Source organism: Tachypleus tridentatus, chromosome 3 (genome assembly GCF_004210375.1).
Source record: "Tachypleus tridentatus isolate NWPU-2018 chromosome 3, ASM421037v1, whole genome shotgun sequence".
Taxonomy (NCBI): domain Eukaryota; kingdom Metazoa; phylum Arthropoda; class Merostomata; order Xiphosura; family Limulidae; genus Tachypleus; species Tachypleus tridentatus.
Window position 1 is genome coordinate 7,542,744 of NC_134827.1, and position 21,904 is coordinate 7,564,647.

The following is a 21,904-nucleotide window of genomic DNA, read 5'->3' on the forward strand; positions in this document are numbered from 1 at the left end:
TTGCGTACTCCTGTATCGCTCGGTATTTAAATTATTCATGAAATTGATTCAGTCCTGTTATATGACATGATTGGCTTTTTTGTAATGTTCACATGTGCAATACCACATATATGTAGATATTAATATACGTATGCTTCAGTACTCACACACACATATATATGAATGCATATACACACTGATGGAGTTAGACAAACTGCCTCCAGCTTATTATAATTTGTGTAACCTCTCACTGGTAACGTGTTGCCATCTATGAACCATTAAATTCAACACCTAAAGAATTCAGCCTGGCAAATAATTTTTAGTTAAAATTCTTCTAACCATAGTTATCATGAGTGCAGCCATTACAACATATATAAATACTCACTTACATCAACGTAGGCTAAATACAATATCCCACAGTAAAATAAATTCACTGTCCTACACGAATAGTTCCTGGTGAGACAGTAGTAAGTTTATGGGATTACAATGCTAAAATGGGGTTCGATTCCCTACACTTGACACAGCAGACAGCCCAAAGTGACTTTGCTCTAAAAGTCTAAAACAAACACAAAAATAATATAAACGTACACATACACTAGTAATTGAATCATCATGATATTGTATCACCATTTGATAACAGTGAGATTGTATCATTATTTGACAATGAGCCACTGCATGTAGTTAACATGCTCGTCCTTTCCGCCCTGGAGGCGTTATAATGTTACAGTCAAATCACTTTTCGTTGGTAAAAGAGTAACCCCAGAGCTGACGATTGGTAGTGATGACTAGCTGCTTTCTCTCTAGTCTTACAATGCTAAATTAGGGACGGCTATCGCACAAAGCCCTCATGTATCTTTAGCGTGAAATTCCACAAGCAGATAAACTGTAGTTAATATCATAGAAAATAAACAAAATCCTCTGAAATAAGGGCTTTCTTCGCTTAGATTTATAACTTTTCATTTATACATTATTTTGAGAAAGAACAGTTACTCCACTGCATATGTTCGATTTATAATACATAGCTAGATAAGGTGAACAGTTTTCGAGAAATGCTGGATAAATATTTTTAAAATGCTCATTAGCTTGTAAGCAGTTCCGGATTACCCAATATGCATGCTAAACACGTGTTTAGGGCACCATCGAAAAAGTGGCACACACACACAAATAACATTTTTTTAAAGAATTTGATATTTTATATTTCAAAGAAACCACGGAAGTAGTAATCATGAGGAAAATCAAAACTTTGTTATCCCATTTTTGTTCTCTACGGCAGTTCTACTATTATATGTTTACTGAAACAGGAAAAGGAAATTTAGTCACCTTGATCTTCATAATTACCAAGTGAAAGACAGGATACAATGTGTATTTTTAAATACTGATGTCACACTACATATTTTTCTAACGCTAATGATTATTAACTTGGTGTTGTTGTTTTGAATTAAGCACAAAGCTACACAATGAGCTATCTGTGCTCTGCCCACCACGTGTATCGAAACCCTGTTTGTAGCGTTGTAAGTCCGCAGACATAACGCTGATCTACTGAAGGGGGGGCATTATTAACTGATCCACAGAACGCTCTTTGTCTCAGCTAAAAGAATAAAAATCTTCAGAGGACAATACTGTGTCCGGACAAACTTGATTCCCTTTTCCTACTGTATATGGAAGCAAACATGCTTCGTCGACTCGTCTTCGATCAAATTACCCAGGATTTTGTAATCAGAAAATCTATAAAGAAGCTATTTTGATTTTAGCATACATCTAAGTTTGTTTCATTTCAAAAGATAAAAATTTATTTTACGGTTTAGTATTTTTTTATTTTAAATTATATATATATGGGGCACCATTATCTTTTCAGTGCTTTGGGCCAATAATGGTCCTACTCTGGCCCTGCTTGTATATAATGGTCACAATACACTTTCAGTTGACCTTTTGAAATAAATAATGACAATCCTCAGCTGTAGAAACAGTTGTTAGTCTAGCAGTCAACACCAGCTCTCCTAACTGTGTAGTAACTGGCCCTAACTTTATAATAATCACGTAATGGTCACACAAGGTAACACCTCTTTAATAGCTTCAAAACTAAGTTCATGATCATACATTGACGTTACAATCAAGCGACTGTCCTAAATATTGGTAACTTATTGAGTTGCCATTCTACTCTTTCAATGACCTTTCCTTGACTAACTTATCTTGGACAGTTAGACAACTACTGTCAGCGTGCTCCTTCTTATTTAACTGCTCAGTTGAATCAATCACTGATCTACAGAAACTCAGTATCAGGCATGGTACTAACGGTACCTGAATTTATTTATTGCAAACAATGACCTCTCTGAAATGCTTAAAGAAGTGATCGAAACCTTTCTTGGCTTTAACCTTAAACACCAAAGGAGAAATATGCGTAGTGTAACTCATAAGGCTGTGTGGGAATGACAATAGTTTTCTCGCACGGTTTCTCAGTTAATATTAGGCTGAGGCATCCAAATTGTTGGAAGAATGGCATATTAGGTGTGATCAGCAATTCCTATATTTAGACAAATGTCAGATTCCTGTTATTGGATGACAGACTGACGAATTGTACTACAAAATGCACTCATAGGCTATGCATGACCATAGGTTCCTCCATGACCCATGGGTAGCATGGAGGAAAGGTTCACAAATGCTTCACAGATAACCATTTTCACTAGTTGATGTCTGCCATTTAACCTATTGGTAAAACAACTTAGACTGATAGATGTTCAATAGGTGTGTTTCCAGTATCTATTTTTGCTAGTTTTTGATGGCAGCAACCAGTGAACATTTTGTAGTACTGTAGATATTTTGCCTTTCGTTTTCATACTATCCATGACCACGATGCCCTTCAGTTGCCCTTGCCTCTTGAGCACTAAGATTGGTCCTCAGGGAAGAAACTTTATTTACAATTCACATAAAAACAGTTTTCCCTCATGGGTTTACAACTCTAGTAATAATGCGGTCATAGATCTATACAGCAATGGTTAAAGTTTGGTATCAAGAGAGAAACGTCTTGAGATCCAATTGCTTATTCAGGCTGGTGTCAACCTTTAAAGATTATCTCTTCTTCTTGATTATAAATCTTTGACTCGCGCAAAATTAAATCAGTTTTTAAACATAATAACAAAATACTTTTGAAGAGCACAGTGGTATGCTCTTTTCAAGAGAAAACAAAACTTTCACATGAATAAATTCTATGGTCTCGACACCGAAGCTTCTTCCTTCTGAAGCAACTGATATTTTTAGTATCAATAAGGAGCTAAAAATCTAGGTTTATAGAAGTAGCACGCACACGTGGAAAAATGGTGTAAAGAAATCACCTGTGTTACGAAATTAGGTTGAGCAATAGGCAAAGCACGGTTGGTTAACTAGTTTGTATTGAGAATTATGAGTTGAAGAGTTAGAAGATAGAACCAATGCCTACCATCTCAAAAGGAGATGTTGAGAGAGATGGACACTAGTCACGAGTTGACGGTGATAAGTTACTGACTCTCAGTACAAAAATTTTATAATAACACCTTAACTCGGCACACTGAAGTACATTTCATTACGGTAGATGGTGGTAGTAGTACAAATGAAAATGAAATCGGCTCATTCACCATCACAGTAACCAATTTTTTGGGTTATTGTTTTGGAAAAGCCCAATGAGGTGCAGAAATTAACCAATAAAAAGTGAGAAGTACTTGTAGGATGGTGTGCATACTACTTGGTAATTCGTAAGAATACGAAGAAAATATCATTAAAAATTCATGTCTGAAGCTGAAAGTGAAGTTCTGTGGATCTACTTGCTAAACTCCAATTCTTCAGCTCCAGAATGGTGAAGGTTTCGAACCTATAATGGAATACCTCTTCAACTTTGTTATTAAAAAAGATTTGTATTTCTCTTATTCAGTCAATGTCGTTTAGAAAAGAATAGTGAAGTAAATATCTAAAGACAATTAGTAAATATAACTTGGTTTGAGTGCTACATATGTGGAAAACCTTTTACTCAAAAGTTTGAATAATAAATAACTAATTTTTGAAAGTTTATGTTATAGCGAGAATTAAATAAACTTAATGTGTTGTGTTTAATATCAGTTTCTTTATTCTAACCATAAACTTTCTCGAATTAGTGAGCTGTGGGCTCCACTCACCACTGCATTCCTCAACTATATAAATTAGATGTAATCGATAGTAAGGTCGAAGCTTCCATGACTAGCCTATGTGCCTGCCCGTTACACTTCTGCTTGTTTGTAAGATTTGTTTGTTGTTTATCTGTTTTTGAATTTTGCTCAAAGCTACTCCAAAATTATCTGCGCTAGCTGTCCCTAATTTACCAACGAATACTGGATTGACAGTAACATTATAACGCTTCCACGGCTGAAAGGGCGAGCATGTTTGATTAAACGGGGATTCGAACCCACGACCCTCAGATTATCGAGCGCCTTAACCACCTGGCCATGACGGCCTCTATTTGTTGTACTTAATAATAAACTATTCCCTTTGTCAGGTTTGGTAGAAGCTACAAATATCTAAAGATTACACCAAAAAAAAATGTTTTGCAGGTTAAACAGAATTCTCCCAATTTTTATTTAATTTAAAATAAAGAAATACATTGAATAAAGTGTAAAACAATCTTTTCAACACTAAAATCTGTCACAAAGGACAGACTCACAAGATGAAATTCAGCATCTTTAATGATATCAGGACTCTCCTATGAACTTAATAGGGGCTTGTAAAGAGTTTGCTGACTTTAGAATTTTAATGACTAAAATTATAACCTAAACTTTATTTACTTGATGAAAAAGCTTGATTTTATTAGAGAGGATAATCGAGTGAGAGTTGTTTTTGTCGTGAGATTATAAAGCTACACAAAGGGATATATGCATTCTTTCTACCATTGGAATTCGAACCTTGAACTTTAGAATCTTACGTTTCTTCCATAAATGTCAATTGTTCACTTCACTTTTAACAAATCTTGGTCCATTAAACTGAATTTTGATATTCCTGTTTTTTGTAAAAAAATGATTAGTTATTCAGAGATACTAGACCGCGACTCGTTGTGACTCAGCGACAAATTTCAAGACTTATAATTTTAAAATTCATATTTCGATACTTGCAGTGGGCAGAGCACAGACAGCTTATTAAGCACTCTTGTACTTAACAACAAACAAATAATACTACATCAAAGCAGTTAGTAAACACTGGTAGTAAATTTCAATCGGATCACAAACTATTAGGAAATCTATGAAAGGAATAACTGGCATTATTCTTCAAATAGAAGGAATTAGAGAAAGCTTAATGTTGAATCATATGTAAAGAATATAAAGTTATTGTAATGTATGTTTAAATTAGATGTACATTATTAACTCATGTTTTAGATTTATTTGTAATTAAGCACAAAGCTCAACCAACTATCTGTGCTCTGTCTACATCGAGTATTGAAATCCAGTTTTAAGCATTGTAATTCTACAAACAAGTAACATGCAACTATAGGGCCATGTCTTTGGCACCCATACATTATGTGCAAAATCATACAAATTTTATTTTTTTACTTTAGGGAACCAAATCTCTTTACATCTAAAATTTAGGTCTTAAAACTGACTATGTATTTTTTTCGTTGGTATTTTACTGCTATTTCTTCTGTTGTTTAATTTTTACAATATTCAATACACAAAACTTCAAAATCACTTGATAATTAAAGCGCAAAACGCATCGATAAATAAAATATAAAGCTCTCCCTGACGGTTGTTAAATAGATAGTTGGATATCTACCAAACGGAAAGCAGATGGGATTTATGAATTACGTTATAGGGCAAAGTGTTGACTTAATGCCTAAGTTAAGATGAAAACAGATATTGACAATAAATGCTAAACGTAAACGTCTAGTTTTGTATCTTCTCTTGTTGCACGTGTTAAAGTACGAAAAATGAAGACATTTCTTTTGGTTGCAGTATTGCTTGGAGCATGTTTACACCAAACTGACAGTGATGAACACAATCATCAAGTAATTCGAATTTATTAACAGTTATTAAAAGTTAAGCCTAAGACAGTGAGTGAGGTTGAATGTGATTATAAACTTAGTATTCTAATTACTAGTAATGAATGGTAGGTAACTTTTGGCTTAGTCATTTAGTGTTAGTTTAGTATTTGTTATAATTAAATATTGTCATGTGTTTGGGGGTCGTTTTTGTTTATAACTATTTCTAGTTATGACAAGACACAGCTAAACATATTGTTATTAAAACGAAAATGTGAATGAAACCCTGAGCTTATTTTCATGCAAAATAAATATCAGGTGATTAGTCATATGATTTGGTATGCAGATTCTTATTATCAGAGTCCACGTCTCCAAATAATCAAGTGGTAGTAATTACAGTCTATACAGACTGCAACCAAATAAATAATTGCATATATGACCACTTTTGTTACCAATACATGTTGTACGTTGAGGTACTAAGCCTAAAAGTTAAATAAGTAAAAATAGCTAATTAACTGAAGAATTGTTTGAATAGTGATATGGTTCAAACTTCCATCAGAGTTGTTTCCAGTTAATTAACACTGCTTAGAGATGAATGATATGATGTTTAGGTTCACCTGGAACAAATCATATGCATTCAATCAGATTCAAATTCAGTTGCTTTTGCTAACTTTTCTAGGAAGTTTATACCTGTTGGGAAAAAATTTTGACCAACTGTAACTGCACATCATAATTGCTTCATGACTGCATATTTGTTTAGTGTGGCATTCTTTACTGGTTTATCTTAGCACAAGGAAAAAACTAATGTGACCACTATAATTGATCTCTATTCAAGAACCAGTATGTCACCATTGCCATGTTTTTTTCTTCATGAAATTACATTTACTTTATGAAACCTATCTCTTATGATTTCTTGTTGAGTTGTTTCTCAGTTGTTCTGAAGTGTTGATTCAGTTGGAGAAAAAGTTCACTGATTGTTTTGAGCCTATACTACCAGCCATTGATCATCTTGCAGGGTTAGTGCCAGTGGTCAATTTTGTCTACATTTCCATCTTTAGTCTAGTTTATTGGTGGTCTGAATACAAGTCTGTATCTGCTAATAACATTTTACCAATGACTTGTGTTGAACCATCTTTTATCCATGGAAATGACCATATATTTTTATTGATACCATTCTATGTTTCAATATCAGTATGGATCTTTCTGTAATCTGTATATATTACAAAAACAATGGGGCAAGTACTACCACCCTTATCCCATAGTATATCCTAACCTCATATTTCATAGGTAACTGAGATAAATACATTTTGCAAAATCGAGAATGACTAACAAATGCAGAAAAATGCAGTTGATGTAGTCAAATGTTGATAAATTTCTTTGTGAGCCAATCAAAATTAAGATCCTTCATGAAATTAATTTGCATCAAATTCAATGAACAATTATTGATAAAAAATCAGTTAGTTTAATGACTTCTGATATGTATAAAAAAGCCAATGTGTTTTGTTAACAACAAAACTGTAATGTTGTTAGGCTATGCATTGAAACTAACAGTAAGGGTAACTGTTGTAAAAGGCTGTTGTAATGATAGTTTTACATAGTGATGCAGCAGGTTTTCATAGTGTGGTATAAAAAGTAGAACTTAAAGTATCTATATATTGTTGTTGTGCAATTTGTTTTCTGTTTGCTGTTAGTATGATGACAATGAAGAAGTAGTACTGTGGATGAATACAGTGGGCCCATATCACAATAGACAAGAAACCTATGGTTACTTTTCTCTGCCTTTTTGTGCTGGGCCAAAGAAAAGCATTAGCCATTATCATGAAACTCTTGGAGAAGCTCTCCTTGGGGTGGAGCTAGAATTTAGTGGACTTGAAATTAACTTTAAAGGTGAGAGCTGTTTCTTAAAGGTTTGTGCAAACATTTATGTGATTTAAAGTATTTCTACAGGACAAGTTGACAAAATGAAGATATGCTTATTTGTCCTGCTCTAACCAGTACATATAATTCTGAATTGCAGTCTGTCATCTTACACCTGCATCTACCATACAGTAGTACTTTAGAACACATTTCTTCTCATGTTTTGTTTGAATTCACATGTGATTTTTTTTTATTGTGTGATTGATTATTATGCTGGAGATGATATAATTTTTTTATTTGTTATGCATATTATGTTATTTATATTAATATGATGTTGAATAGCTTGCAGTATTTTTTTTATTAAGGATTGCTTTAACTATATAAAATGTATACAATATACATGTTTTATATACTTAAATCATAATTTTAGCTATGACAAACATTTTGAGAGAAAAAATTCTTGTGTAAAATGCAGAGTTTGTGAGTTCTAATTACTAAACTAGCATTTCTTTTTCATTTTCATTGTTTGCTCATGCCTTGCTATCATAGATTCTTGTCAAAGTCAAATTAACCCATCAAATTTTAAGAGAAGCCATGACAAAATAAAGAAGTGTAGGAAGTTAAACAGATTTAAAGAAATATTTTACTGAGTCTGAGTTTATTCTACACTCTGTCAGTTAAAATTAATACTTAAGTTTTTATATGAAGATTAGCAGTTGCACTTTCAAAGCTATTCAAAACAAACATAAGTCAATTAAAATAGCACACTTATTTGTGTATGACACTCTTTGAAAGATATATAAACAAGAAATTTTCATTAACATTAGGAACTTTTTCACAATTATTATTGATGAATGGAAATGATAATATTTAACTCTAGCAGCTATGTAGATCCATTCCTGGCTCATCTGTAGTATTCCTTTTATTGTTATTAGTTAATGGATTTCTGTGCATTTTGGTATTATGTGAAGAGCAAAGGTTAATACTCTAGTAACAAATCTAGTTTCATTTTTTCTGTGTGATTTTTATATTTTTTTATCCATTTCAGATATGATTTTCCTTGTAATCATGCAGTTTGCTTCATGTACTAGTTATTGACAAGCTTTTTAAAACATTTAAATCCTTTGTATGGTAAATATAATATGTACAACTTTATTGATGGGTATCTAATTTAATTTTGTTTTTCATGCAGCTAATGTGGCTAAAACACAGTACTGTGAAGTAGAGCTCACAGATGAAGTACTCCAGGCTTTTACTTATGCAGTCAAGAACCACTATTGGTACCAAATGTACATAGATGACTTACCAGTCTGGGGTTTGTATAACTTTTATCCTATGTAATCACTTATCCTAAGTATTTAAATTCAGTCAGTTTCTACAGATGTTTTGGTGTGCTTGTTTCAAAATAAAAATAAAAAAACATTTGTATCCATAAGGTATTTGAATAGAGGGCTGTTTTAACTAATAGAGAAATGCAAATTTTACAAATCTAAAGAAAAAACATTCCAGTTTTGAGAGGTATGTAAAATATTTGTAATATTTTCATAATTCGTTTACTGCTAAAGAATACTTTCTGTTAATAATATTGATTCACAAATTAAAAACGTACTATAGTGGCTCAGTGGTAAATCTGAAGGCTTATAACACAAAATATTGGGTTTTGATCATCATAGGGGGTAGAGAACAGATAATCTGTTATATAACTTTGTTCTTGATAACAGACAGACTTAAATAAAAATATCTGTATGTAAAAAAGTGATTATGCATGTGCAGTGTAAGTATATTTAGGTATTGCAAGTAAATATGTATCTACTGGTTTGCTTATTCTATTAATGTGATTTCATTGTTCATAGGTATTGTTGGGGAGGTGGATGATTCAGACAATACTTTTTATATGTGGACCCACAAAAAATTTGAAATTGGTTATAATGGAAACACCATAGTTGATGTTAATTTAACAAGTGAAGCCAAGGTTAAACTGGAAAAAGGAAGAAAACTCACTTTCACATATGAAGTAAGTATCAAATTCATTAATTCATGTTGTAAGCAGGGAAGATGTAAAATTAAGAAAACTCCTAAGTTACTTAGAAATTTTCAGTGTTGTAAATTTATTATTTATTTTATAGCATATTTTAATAAATAATGTATAGTTAATTACATCATTCTTATTTCTTATTTTCATGGACACTGGGTGATTTTTTACTGTGTTCTGATCATTCCTGTCAGATATTCATTAAATTGTAAACTCTGTTATTATGATGTGTTGTTTTTGGAAATTCTATTATTTCTCATGTCTCCGTCCTCACTACTAACACTAAGTATGGACAGTTTTCAGATGCTAACACTTTGTCTTTTATAACATTTATAAATAATTTTCTCTAGTTATTGGATAACACTGATTTTTAATGTATGTGTTTCATGTTTAGTGTTCACTTTCATATTATAGTCAAGTGTATAATCTACTGCTGATACTAAAAATGTTGAAACCCAGTTTTGTCAACAATGAGCATTAGCTTCACTAATGGCTTTGAGATAGTAACAAGTGCTAGTTATAAAGTTCTGTGTACCATCATTATTTGATATATTTTAAACATTAGAACTGGAAAAATGGTTAATCCATTAAGAGCTAAATATTTTTATTGTTAAATCTGACAATGACTTGTAGAATATATGTATATGTAATGCCAGATATTCTTCATAAAAAACTTTTCCAGCAGAGTATATAGTAAACATCCACTTGACTGTTATAAGGCTAATTAGAGGGCAACACATATCAAAAGGTAATACAATTGTAATGTAAGTATATAATTCAGAAACACTACTTTCCTTTTGACAGAACTTGAGCTTTTATCTCATTCCACTGCTGAAAATCATTTTTGTACATGAACCAAACCTTAGAATGATACTCACACTCTTATATTTAATATTTTGTACTGTTTCAGTGTGTGATGAAATAAGACAGACAGTGACATATCCTCAACTTGAGCACACTATATATACTAAAGGCTTATTTTTCAACAATACTGTTTCCTATTTCTACTAATTTAGTGTTTGGGTTTCAGTATTTACTCAAAGTTTTCATGTATACAAAATTACCAAAATGATAGCACGGTTAGTCATTTATATGAAATATGATGAATGATGAAATTTTCTAATAATCAGTAATTAACTGATTGAAAATTAAATACTTCAGAAATAAGTAAGAAAACTTTTTTATTTCTGTTGCATGAGATAAGACGAAAGAAAATATAACTTCTCAATAGTCTCATCATTCAAATGCATACAGTTTTAAAACAAAAAGGCCAACTGCACCAGAATTTCTCTTTGCCTCTGCAGGAGTTGTACTTGCCACACCATTGAATAGCTTCTCAAATGAACTTGGTTATTCCTTAATGCCATCTCTCTCTTTTAAACACTTCAAGAGTTGGAGTGAAGAATCTGGACTCAGTGTTTTAGCTTTTTCAGCTTTCTTGTTTTCTGGTATCAGAGTATCCAGTTTCTTTGCTTTGCTGATTGAATAATAGGGTATTTTTCTTCATAACTGTAACTAGCAAAGCATAAGTAGGTCAATACATTTTTGGCTAACAAACCAACCACTTGAATTTAAGAACCCTTCTCTGTAGCTTGTGGTTGGGCTTCCTTTTTTTCTTCTTACCACTATTTTGAGTTTCTTATCTCTGCTTGAGGATTTTTCTTCTTGTACTTGATTATTTTTTATCATAAAGCTTCTCTTTATCTTCTTTTCCATATTCATTTCCTTAGCTTGCTATCCTTTATACTTATTTTTCTATGTGTCTGCCTCCTCATCACTTAGCTGTATTCTGATGAGGTCATGTTAACTTGTTATTCATACAGCCCTATTTTCTTCTTCAGTTATTGTCCAGTTCACTTTCTTTCATTAGAAGATTTACTTCATTGGAATACCATATTTTCTGTTTTGTCTTTGGGAATGTCATTTGACACCTTTTGTTTTTGCAAACCATTTGAGTTTTATACAAGTTTTATGTATACAGTTGACAAACCAAAAAATCATAAATAACACTGATACCAAAGATTTCCACTATAATTTATTTAGCCTAGTAACTAAGATATATTTAGGTTTTAAGAAATATGAAAATTCAAGTAACTAAACACACAACATACTTCCTTCAAAACTTGAATCGAAAGAATGAGGTAGTTTTTCAAAGATTAAAATGGCTGAGAAAACCACTCTAGGGACATTTCAAGCTGTTAATTGGTTATTTACATGTTGTATACTCTAATAAGAGTATATAAGGAACCAGTTCAAGAATAAAGAGAATTGAATGGGGTCACCATGTTTGATTCAGTTTAAAGCCATATCTTAGCAAAATAAAAAAATATGAGGTTTGTATTTAATATGCTAGCATGTAAATATTAGTAATTTGAGATCCTGATTTTGAAAGAAATTATAGACTTTGTATTTTTACATCACAAGCATCTAATTTTAAACAGCACTGCATTTGACATACCACATGACACACTAAAATCTATATTTAAATGTGTTATTTAATATATATTTTAAAATTTAAAAATTAACTCATATATAATATTAAAATTTGAATTATAATCTACAGTTTGATTCCAAACTTATTATCATAAATTCATAAAATAATAGTTCAATAAAATTTTGAATGCAAGTTAACAAGTGAGATAACATGGCCTTTGAACCCTTATCCATAGCAAAAAGGCTGAGCTGAAGCCATATAAATCATAGGAGGTGGGCTACACATTAGTTAACTCTCTGCATAATTAGAGGCTGCTATTACTGCTGTGATAGGAAATTCAGTAATACCAGATATGCAATGTAACTATGCCATAAATTATAGCTAAACAAGGACTTGTATGAAGTTTTCAAGTTTTGGAATTAACATAAAACCTTTAAAAAATTGTGTTAATTTATAAGAACACTTATTGTTAAAATTGTACTTGTATTTAATCCTTTCCTGTGCCCTGTGCACAGTGGGAAGTTACATATCTATCACAGTGAATGGGTTAATTCTGTAGTTCTGGTAAACCTAATTGTTTAATTATATAATGTATGTATTATATACGGATAAGATTAACTGTAGAAGAATTGTTTGGCAGAGCTGATGGACTGATAATTATACATATATTTCATGTGTCAATCATGAACTGTTATTATACACATACTTGAATAACATGAGATATAAAGCACAAGTATTTATACTTTTTGAAATTAATTTTTGAATAAGAGATGGAAATTGAAAAATTGAAATGTAATATGAATGCTATCTTTATGACAACTGGTGAAACTTCATATTACCTGTCATACAATAGTAAATAAACAAAGTGTAAAGTCTGAAATAGCTGAATGTGTTAGGGTTGTTTCTCAATGCCATAGGTGATGGTTTGAGATGTTAGCAGTGTATAAGCATTAATTTTCTAAGTGTAATTTCTTACAAAACATTCCTAGAATATGTACAGACCTTAAATTATAAAAATTCTGTTTTATACAAGACATGCCAATATAAATAAAGTTGTAAAATGAATGAATTTCTTCAGTTAGTGCACAATTTTGTTTTTAATTTTTGTGTGTTGATAAAATTGTAATTGAACATAGTATGTCATCTTATGTTGATTGGATACTTGTACTGATTTTTTTATCCATTACAGTTGGTTGCTACATTACTTTAAATGAATATGCAAGTTAAATATAAAACAAACTACTCTAAATAGTAAAAATTAATCTAAATTCAATAATTGCTTTTGAAAGTTTGTGTTTGAAATTATTTTTTGTGAGGAAGAGATATATGAAATGGATTAATCAATAGTTTGAATTATGTTTTGGATCAAACTAAATGTAAAGTACATGAAAACAATGTGTGAACACAGGAAGATACAGTCTCTTGATTCACTAGCCTGGTCATTATGAAAAGAATGATAAAATATATAAAACAAAAATATATAGAAACAGCCTGTTAATAAAGGATTTAAAGAGATGATTTTTGATATTATAGAAATATCATAAACAGAATTTGGAAAGTGAGAAAAACATTTTTATAAGTTTGTGTGTGTGTGGAAATAAGAACGATATCAAAAACGTATGGTGGATAATATGATAAATGAACTAATTGATGGTAATGAAAGACTTACCCAAAGGAACTAATTTATAATAATGTTGTGTTAATGGTTGTCAATGAAAAAAAATATTTAAGAATAGTTTAATACATATTTTGTAAAATTAATATATCATGTGATTGGTGAAAATTAATGTTTCTCAGTATAATGATTAATATAAAACATACTTGTATGGGTAGTGAATAAATAGTATTTTCAATTGTATCAAATATTGGTGGAGAGAGTTATGGATATTATATAAAAATTCTTGAAAGGAAAAGATAAGAGTATCAGCTTATTTTTTGAAAGTTCTGGCTATTTATGGATCAAAACTGCTTACCTCTCTTTTAATCTTAGTTTTGAAATAAATATTTTCCAACTAAATAGAAATAATTTATTATCATAAAGATAGGTAAAAAGTAAATCCCATTGATGTTAGAAACTGTAGGACAGTTTTTCAACTATCAGAATTTGAAAAATGTGTGAACTTTAGCCTGGCAAAAATAATTTTATAACCACTTTTTTTTATAGATAATACCAAAAGTTTTGGTACTGTTTTTCATTACACATGTTACTATATAAACTTGAGCAAGATGGAGTTTTGAGGGTTTCCTTTAAAATAATTTGAAAGTTTTCCAGAAACAGTCTTAGTCCCATAGAATTGACAATAAATTTAGTTAAAAGCTTATTTTTTTTGTTTATCTTACTACAATAGATGCAGTGTGTATGTCACTATCTATGTATGTAACCAAAACTCCTGCACCATCTGTTGAATGACACCACAAAGGAAAATACATAAAACTACTCATGCTTAAGGTATTCAAGATTCAGACAATTAGAGAAATAACTGTGGTATGTGTGACAACCATTTCTTTATAATAGAACATGACTTTCATTAGGACTGTAGGACTGAGTTTGATTATATTTTATTGATGTAACTTTGGATATGTAAAGACATAGCACATGACTATATTCTGAAGTTCAGTTTTGCTTTAAGCGAATGTACTGAGAAACTGAAGTTCGTAAAATATTATTTGTAGAAGAAATGGAACAACATTTAATATATAAAAATATTACAGATCTTTACATTAAATCATTTTGATAGAGTGAGTTGTGTATGACTAAAGAACATAATCCGAACATTTTTCCTTTTTAGTACTTTCCAGACAAAAATTCTTTGTTTAGAGAGTGTTCATTTTTTTCTAAATATTTTTCGATGAGGTATGAATACTAAAACTAGGTAAATAGCCATCCTGTTGGTGGTATTTCTGCTAGTAGAAAGAATGTTTGTACAAGTATTTTTCATTCAGACTCAACTGCATTTGCTGATAATACTGTACCTTTATATTTAATGACCACTGTTAATGTAATTGGAAATCCTGATGATACTGGTTTTCAAAAACTTATTTTTGTTTCCTTTGACATTTACTTACTACTTGTATAACTGTTATGATGCTATGTTTTGTTTTTGTGCAGTCAATGAACAAGTAATTCATTTTGTGTATTTGGATGTAACAATTAACTAAATGAGAATGATGTCAAACATGAAGTTATTTAACATGTAGAAGCTATTATATTAGCATGTAGTTATATATAATTTTATATGTAATTGGTCATGCATGTTTGTATGCATAAACTCAGCACTTCACAAGTACATGCATAAAGATATAAACACAATTCTCTATTCACACACACATACAAATCTCTATATTTTTTAAATCTTAAGTAATACAACCACAACACTAGTGCATAGTGTAAATCAGCATACATAATTAATTCTCACAGACATGAACTTGTAATAAACATTTTAGTTCATCTATATTTAGACATTACACCACTCTGTGCATACACATATATATACATTTATCCAAATACACATGTAATTATGAATATGCCTGCTTAAGACTCAAGTAGGTTGGCAATTCAACACCATCTTGTTCTGGTTAACCTTTTAAAGAAAAGTTATAAGTTGGGGTGATATACAATAGTGATAGTAGTATTAATAATCGTAATCTATTTGTGTTATTTATTAAAGAAAATCCACCATAACTGAAACAAAGACACTTTAAACATATGATATGATAGCTATGGAAACTTTTGAAAAATACTTTTTTTTGTCAACATATGATTTGTTATATAATAACACTGGGGAACACTCATTTTGTTGCATTTAAAAAAAGACCTTTCTATAGTCAATTTGAGTGTGTTGATTTCAAATCTGAAGTCGGTTTTTGTCTGCAGATTTTATGCAATTTGACATTTTTATTTATTTTTTAATTTTTTGTTATTATAGGAAATTATAGGAATAGCTTATCAATTTGTTTGTGTATTTTATTCAGGTAGGAATTTGTGTTTGTAACTTTTGCATTTGTACACTTCATCTGGACAATCTCGTTTAATGCTCCAGCAGTAGTCAGCCATCATACTTTTGTCCCAGCGCCCTTGGTAGCGTTCTTCCATGACCTTTAGGTCTTGGTGGAATCGTTCTCCTTGTTCGTCACTCACAGCCCCCAGATTGTCAGGGAACTTATCAAGGTGGTTGTTCAAAAAATGAAGCTTGATGCTCATGTTGCACCCGAGATCACGAAAAGCGAGGAGCATTCTGTTCACAAGTTCACTGTAGTTCTCCGCCTTATTGTTTCCAAGGAAGTTCTGAATGACTGCCACAAAGGATAACCATGCTGTCTTTTCTAAAGCGGTCATCTTAGCAACAAACTGATCATCATGAATTAGGGTTCGAATCTGTGGGCCATCAAACACGCCTGCTTTGATCTTCTCAAATGATAACCCTGGTAAAGCTGTGATGATGTGTTGGAAACATTCACCTTCGGTTTCCAGTGCCTTGACAAATTGCTTCATCAAACCTAATTTGATGTGAAGAGGAGGAAAGATGATCTTATCTCTGCTTACAATTGGGTTTTGTATGATATTTGGCATGCCTGCTTCAAGGGTGTCATGAATAGGCCAGTCCTTCTGGACCCAATGTCTGTCACGTGCTCAGCTGTCCCACATACAGAGGAAACATGGAAACTTGGTGAAACCTTTCTGTTGTCCAAGAAGAAAGTTGACCATCTTTAAGTCTACACAAATGATCCAATTGTGCTCATGATATTTTAATAAGTCCATGACCATTCTCATGTCATCATAGTCTTCCCTCAAATGCACTGAGTGACAGACAGGTACTGCTCCATAAACATTCCCTTTATGTAAAAGAACACACTTTAGACTGCGTTTTGAACTGTCTAAAAAGAGTCTCCATTCAGCAGGACTATAGTAAGGTGAGAAGCCCTTGGATGTCATGGCAGTAAACAAACTGTCTGTCTTCTGAAAAGAAGGTCACTAAAAGCTGGTCACGTTTTCTGAAATATGATACTTTAACAGAGTGATCAACAAGATTTCTGCCTTGTAATCTTGATGCCAAAAGCTCTGCTGCTTTCTTTGAAAGACCTAAATCCTGCACTAAATCATTCAGTTCAGCCTGGGGAAGAGGCTTGGGACGGGGAAAGGTTCAGTGTCTGAAGAACAGTTCTCCGATTGTGTACACTTTTCTGACAATTCACTGTCACAACTGTCTTGTTTGCTTGTATCATGTCCAATGTCTTTATCGTCCAATGAAGGCAAGCCTTTGAAAACTGGAACAGGAACTTCTTCAGAGTGCGGAGCAGGCCGAATAGCTGAGGGAATGTTCGGATACATAATCTTATGTCGGTTTTCTTCCCAACACCCGTTGTGTTTACCATGCAGAAATAACAGTCAGTTACATGGTTGGTGGGTTCAGCGCCAAATCATTGGAACACCAAAAGGCAGACCATTGTGTTTTTCTTTGGTCCAGTCTCGAAGCATTTCCTCACAATTGTGGCACACAACATGAGGAGCCCATTGCTTGTCTTGATCACCAAGATGAACTTCAAAATATGCCTTGTAGGCACGCTTGACGAACGAGAATATGTTACGTCTCTGATGATTGAGTGTGTAGCATCCACATATGTAGCAGAAGGCATCAGGCTTGTTTCTGCAATGATATCTATTTTTGGAAGCCATGTTTGATCTGAAACAAAAGAAGAATGATCAAAATATTAGAAGCTATCTATGTATATGGACGTGAAAATGCTTATACATGGTTTACTCAAGTTCACATTTGTACAATTTCATTAACCTCAAATTGTATACAAACTAGAGCTTGTAGAGAAAAACTAATTTTAGATTTGAAATCAGCACCTAAAACTCCTTCAGAATCAGTTAAAATATCTAATGCAACTCAAAGTTACTGAAAAAGTGTTCCCCAGTGTAATAACTGTTACATAACATAGTTGTTAGCTACACTATTAGTTACCTGAAAGCATTATTTCATATGTATAATACTATAGTAGGTCTAATAATAACATTATATTTTGGGACAACATAGGACCTACTGGTCCATCTCAGTTGTTTCATACTCTAAACTAAGTTAACTTTAAAAACAAATCTTAAAACCAGCCTTTATCATTCATAAATTGAAAAATTATGGGAAAATGCTAACTCATAAGACTATGAACACAAATATAAGAAAGGGTTTGGATAGGTAAGAACAATCTGGACAAGTTTCCTTGAATTAAGAAAATAAGAGACACATTTAAAGCTTGGGCAATAATATTGCTGTCAAACTTTGGAGAATAATTAGGATATGAGACTTACCTATAAAAAATAGTACAAAAACACAGCATCATCCAAGAAAGTATATATAAAAAAGGGGCTGTGTATCAAAAATATAAGTGTATAACTGCTAAACATGGGCTACATTATTATTTCCAGTATAAAAACTTGTGGCTGAATGCTCTAGTGCTCTGTTCCATATGTAAGAAAAATATAACATGTATATGGTAGAATATTTGAACATGTATGTGATATATTCAAAACCTCTCAACTGATACTGCTATTGCTGAACATTGAGTTAAAGAATATGGATACCATAAACAGATAACATCTTACTTAAAAGTCAGCATTTTCTTGTGACTGAATTTTGACAAAGCTTCTGTACACCTTCACAATGATTTATATACATATTTTGGCATTGGAATACATAAGTATTGATATAATAGAATGGAAGAATACTGGTATCTGTAAACATACTTATAGGTACAAGTATGGGGGTTTACTTTATTCTAAATTGTGGTGTCTGTCTCCTGTTTGAAAAGGTGTCCATGTAGGCAAAGCTGAACAGTCACTTTCGAAATTACAGGAGAAGAGGCTTGAATAATATTGATGTCATATTTTATTTCACAAATAAGATATTCTACACTAAGTGTTAGGAATTAATCACACTGTTATTCACATTTCAAACTGTGATGTAACTTGAATAATAAAAATGTAGATTTACTATTTGTTATTGTTTAGAGTGAAATGCTTACAGTTACTTTTTACTCTGTGAGATACAAGTATTTTAGAGCTTTGACTATGAATGCAACACAATTAACCTTTTAAAAATCTATGAAATAATTTAAATTGGTAGATTAACTTAAAAACTTTTCTCATCATCAGGGATGGATATTTTGCTTGTATAATATAAATAATGTATTCTCTTCTACTTTTGGTTTTAATAGTTCACCTCTTGTTTATTTATTTATTATTATTGCTTTAGTTTGTTTCAACAAATTAACTTCAAGGGTGTTTGATATTATTACTAATTTGATCCCAACCTTTCAGATAGTATTTTAATGTCAATTAGCTGATAATGGTGGGCAAGTTTATTCTCAGCTGGATTAACACTTTTGTAGGTTATCAGTTGCTTCTGATAAAAATGTTATGGCAAAATGAAATAAAAGTATGGTCTTTTAAGAGACATTAGTTGCTATTTTATTTACATTGTAAGACAAGGTAGCTTCTTTATGCTTGTAATAACTTTGTTTATATACATGTAAGATGTTAAATCATACCTGTATGTAAACACTAAAGTAACTTATTGACAATTACTTTCTTATATAAAATCTGTATAAACATAAAATCTCAGAAGTTGGTAATTTGTGTTGGTTTACAAGTTTGTTTGGTGTGTCCTCCTAATTTTATACGTACATAGGAAAATAATTACTCTAATAATTAAATGAAAATCAGTGACTAAATCAATATTGTTTGACTATTTATGGTATTAATGTATTTTTTTCAGTGTTTGTTTTCTCTTTAATGTTTCCTTTGTCACTTTGTTTATAAATCAAAAATAGTAACATTCAAGGTTTATTTTTAGGTTAGTTGGAAACCTTCCCGCATCAAGTATGAGAGCAGATTTGATAAGTACTTGGATCCTAACTTCTTTCAACATAGAGTAAGTAATATTTTTAGTATAATTTAAGATTTAATTAGTGCTTTGGTCTTATGCTACATCCATGCATTATCTTAACATGTTAATCTGTTATGTAAATTTAGAAGAATATTGCAGTGTATATTTAGACAGTTTTATTTCCTCATTTATATATACATTTTATTTTAAAAATTGGACTAATTAATATTTGAAAGGATTCTTATTGTAAATATCTTTCTTTCATATACACCATAAGAATATCACAGAGGTGTGGTATTAAAAAAGGAATCCTCAAACTTGAGTGTATTATGAAAAAAGACTTTCCTTCATCTTTTGCCATTTACATGTACTACCTGATATCCTGGTTTAAAATCTTACAAACTGGCTATGCAATTCAATGATTAAATACTTGGATTGGTGTATTGTTTGTGAAAATGGAAAATAAATGCTACACTAAAAGGTTAGACTCATTTGTGTTGTATGTGAAGTTACAAAATTTTGCCTTTAAGTTATTGTTTTTCTGTTGGCATTTTAATGATGTTTCTTTATATTTCTGAGAGGAATAAATGTGGATACTCAATTGTAGGTAGAAGTTTTATAAATACTTGTACATTGTATGATGGAAATTATTTTATTGGAATGTAAAAATAGTTTGTTCTCTTTAGTCATTGAGAACTAAAATACATTATTTATGATTTTCCTTAGAATATTGAGAGAAATTTCCCAAAGTTTTTAAGCATTTCTAAATCTTAATACTGTATTTTCAAAGCAGCAAAAAAGAAAAAATAACAAATTATATTGTAGATAAAATAATAAACAATTTTGCTAAATTTAGCCTTGCATTTTGAACTAGGGAAACATTCCAAAATTTCACCTACTGTGTAATATATATGTATAAACTAAATTCATATCAGTCATTTTTAATTCAAGTCCTTTATTTATTATGAGAGGTAGAAATAATATTCTTTCATTTGTAAAGCAGTTCTACAACTCAGAATCTAATATGTATAGTAAAACCAATCTGTTTTAATACACAGCATAACTGAGAAAATCATTCTGTTGGTACACTTGGTATCCGTATCACTAGGAGTACTTGTAGAATGTATTTTTTAAGTTTGGAAACTACAGTTTGTGCATGCAAATCACACTTTTCCAAAATTAATTTTTTTGTAATGCCCAAAACCCCAACATGTGAACTGTTTTAGTTCATTCAGAAAGGGTCATTTTAGGAATTACATGTGCATATAAAAGTCTGAACATTGATTAAGTAAAGTTCTCAACTCCTCATTACCAAATACCAATAATTAATCTGCATTACTAGACCATGCTATGAGGTCAAATACCTTCAAGCAGCTCAAAACTGGAAATCTAGTTTTTAGTATTTAAATATGTTATTTAAAAAATTTTCCACAAACAGATCCTTGTGTAATTTAAAGAATTCAGGGTTACTTCTGGCATATGTAAGAGTAATAACTCTGTATTTCAACCCTGCATTCTCATCTCTTCTCATCTCCTAACATTTCTTCTAATAGCACACAAAGTTCTTTGTATGTAGGATTATCCTCTTTACTACAGTACAGTTTTGCAAGTGCAGTTTCAGCAAAAGGCAAAGGGCATGGAAGACTAGCACTGTTGCTTAAGAGGTGATCTTGCCAGTAGAAAGAGAATTTCATCAGAGAATATTAAATTTTGCAGATGTTAACATTTACAACACTTTTTTTCTATCAAAC

The 21,904-nt window shown here is 31.4% G+C and overlaps 1 protein-coding gene across 1 annotated transcript in view; it reads left to right on the forward strand.

Moving 5' to 3' along the window:
• The first annotated feature begins 5,703 nt into the window (after positions 1–5,703).
• LOC143246284 (transmembrane 9 superfamily member 3-like) overlaps positions 5,704–21,904 on the forward strand; it is a 37,644-nt gene continuing 21,443 nt past the window's right edge. The window contains exons 1-5 of the mRNA XM_076492743.1: positions 5,704–5,974; positions 7,639–7,834; positions 8,997–9,119; positions 9,658–9,818; positions 20,121–20,198. Coding sequence (XP_076348858.1) covers positions 5,897–5,974; positions 7,639–7,834; positions 8,997–9,119; positions 9,658–9,818; positions 20,121–20,198 — 636 coding nt within the window. The 5' untranslated portion in view covers positions 5,704–5,896. The remainder of the gene's footprint in view (positions 5,975–7,638; positions 7,835–8,996; positions 9,120–9,657; positions 9,819–20,120; positions 20,199–21,904) is intronic.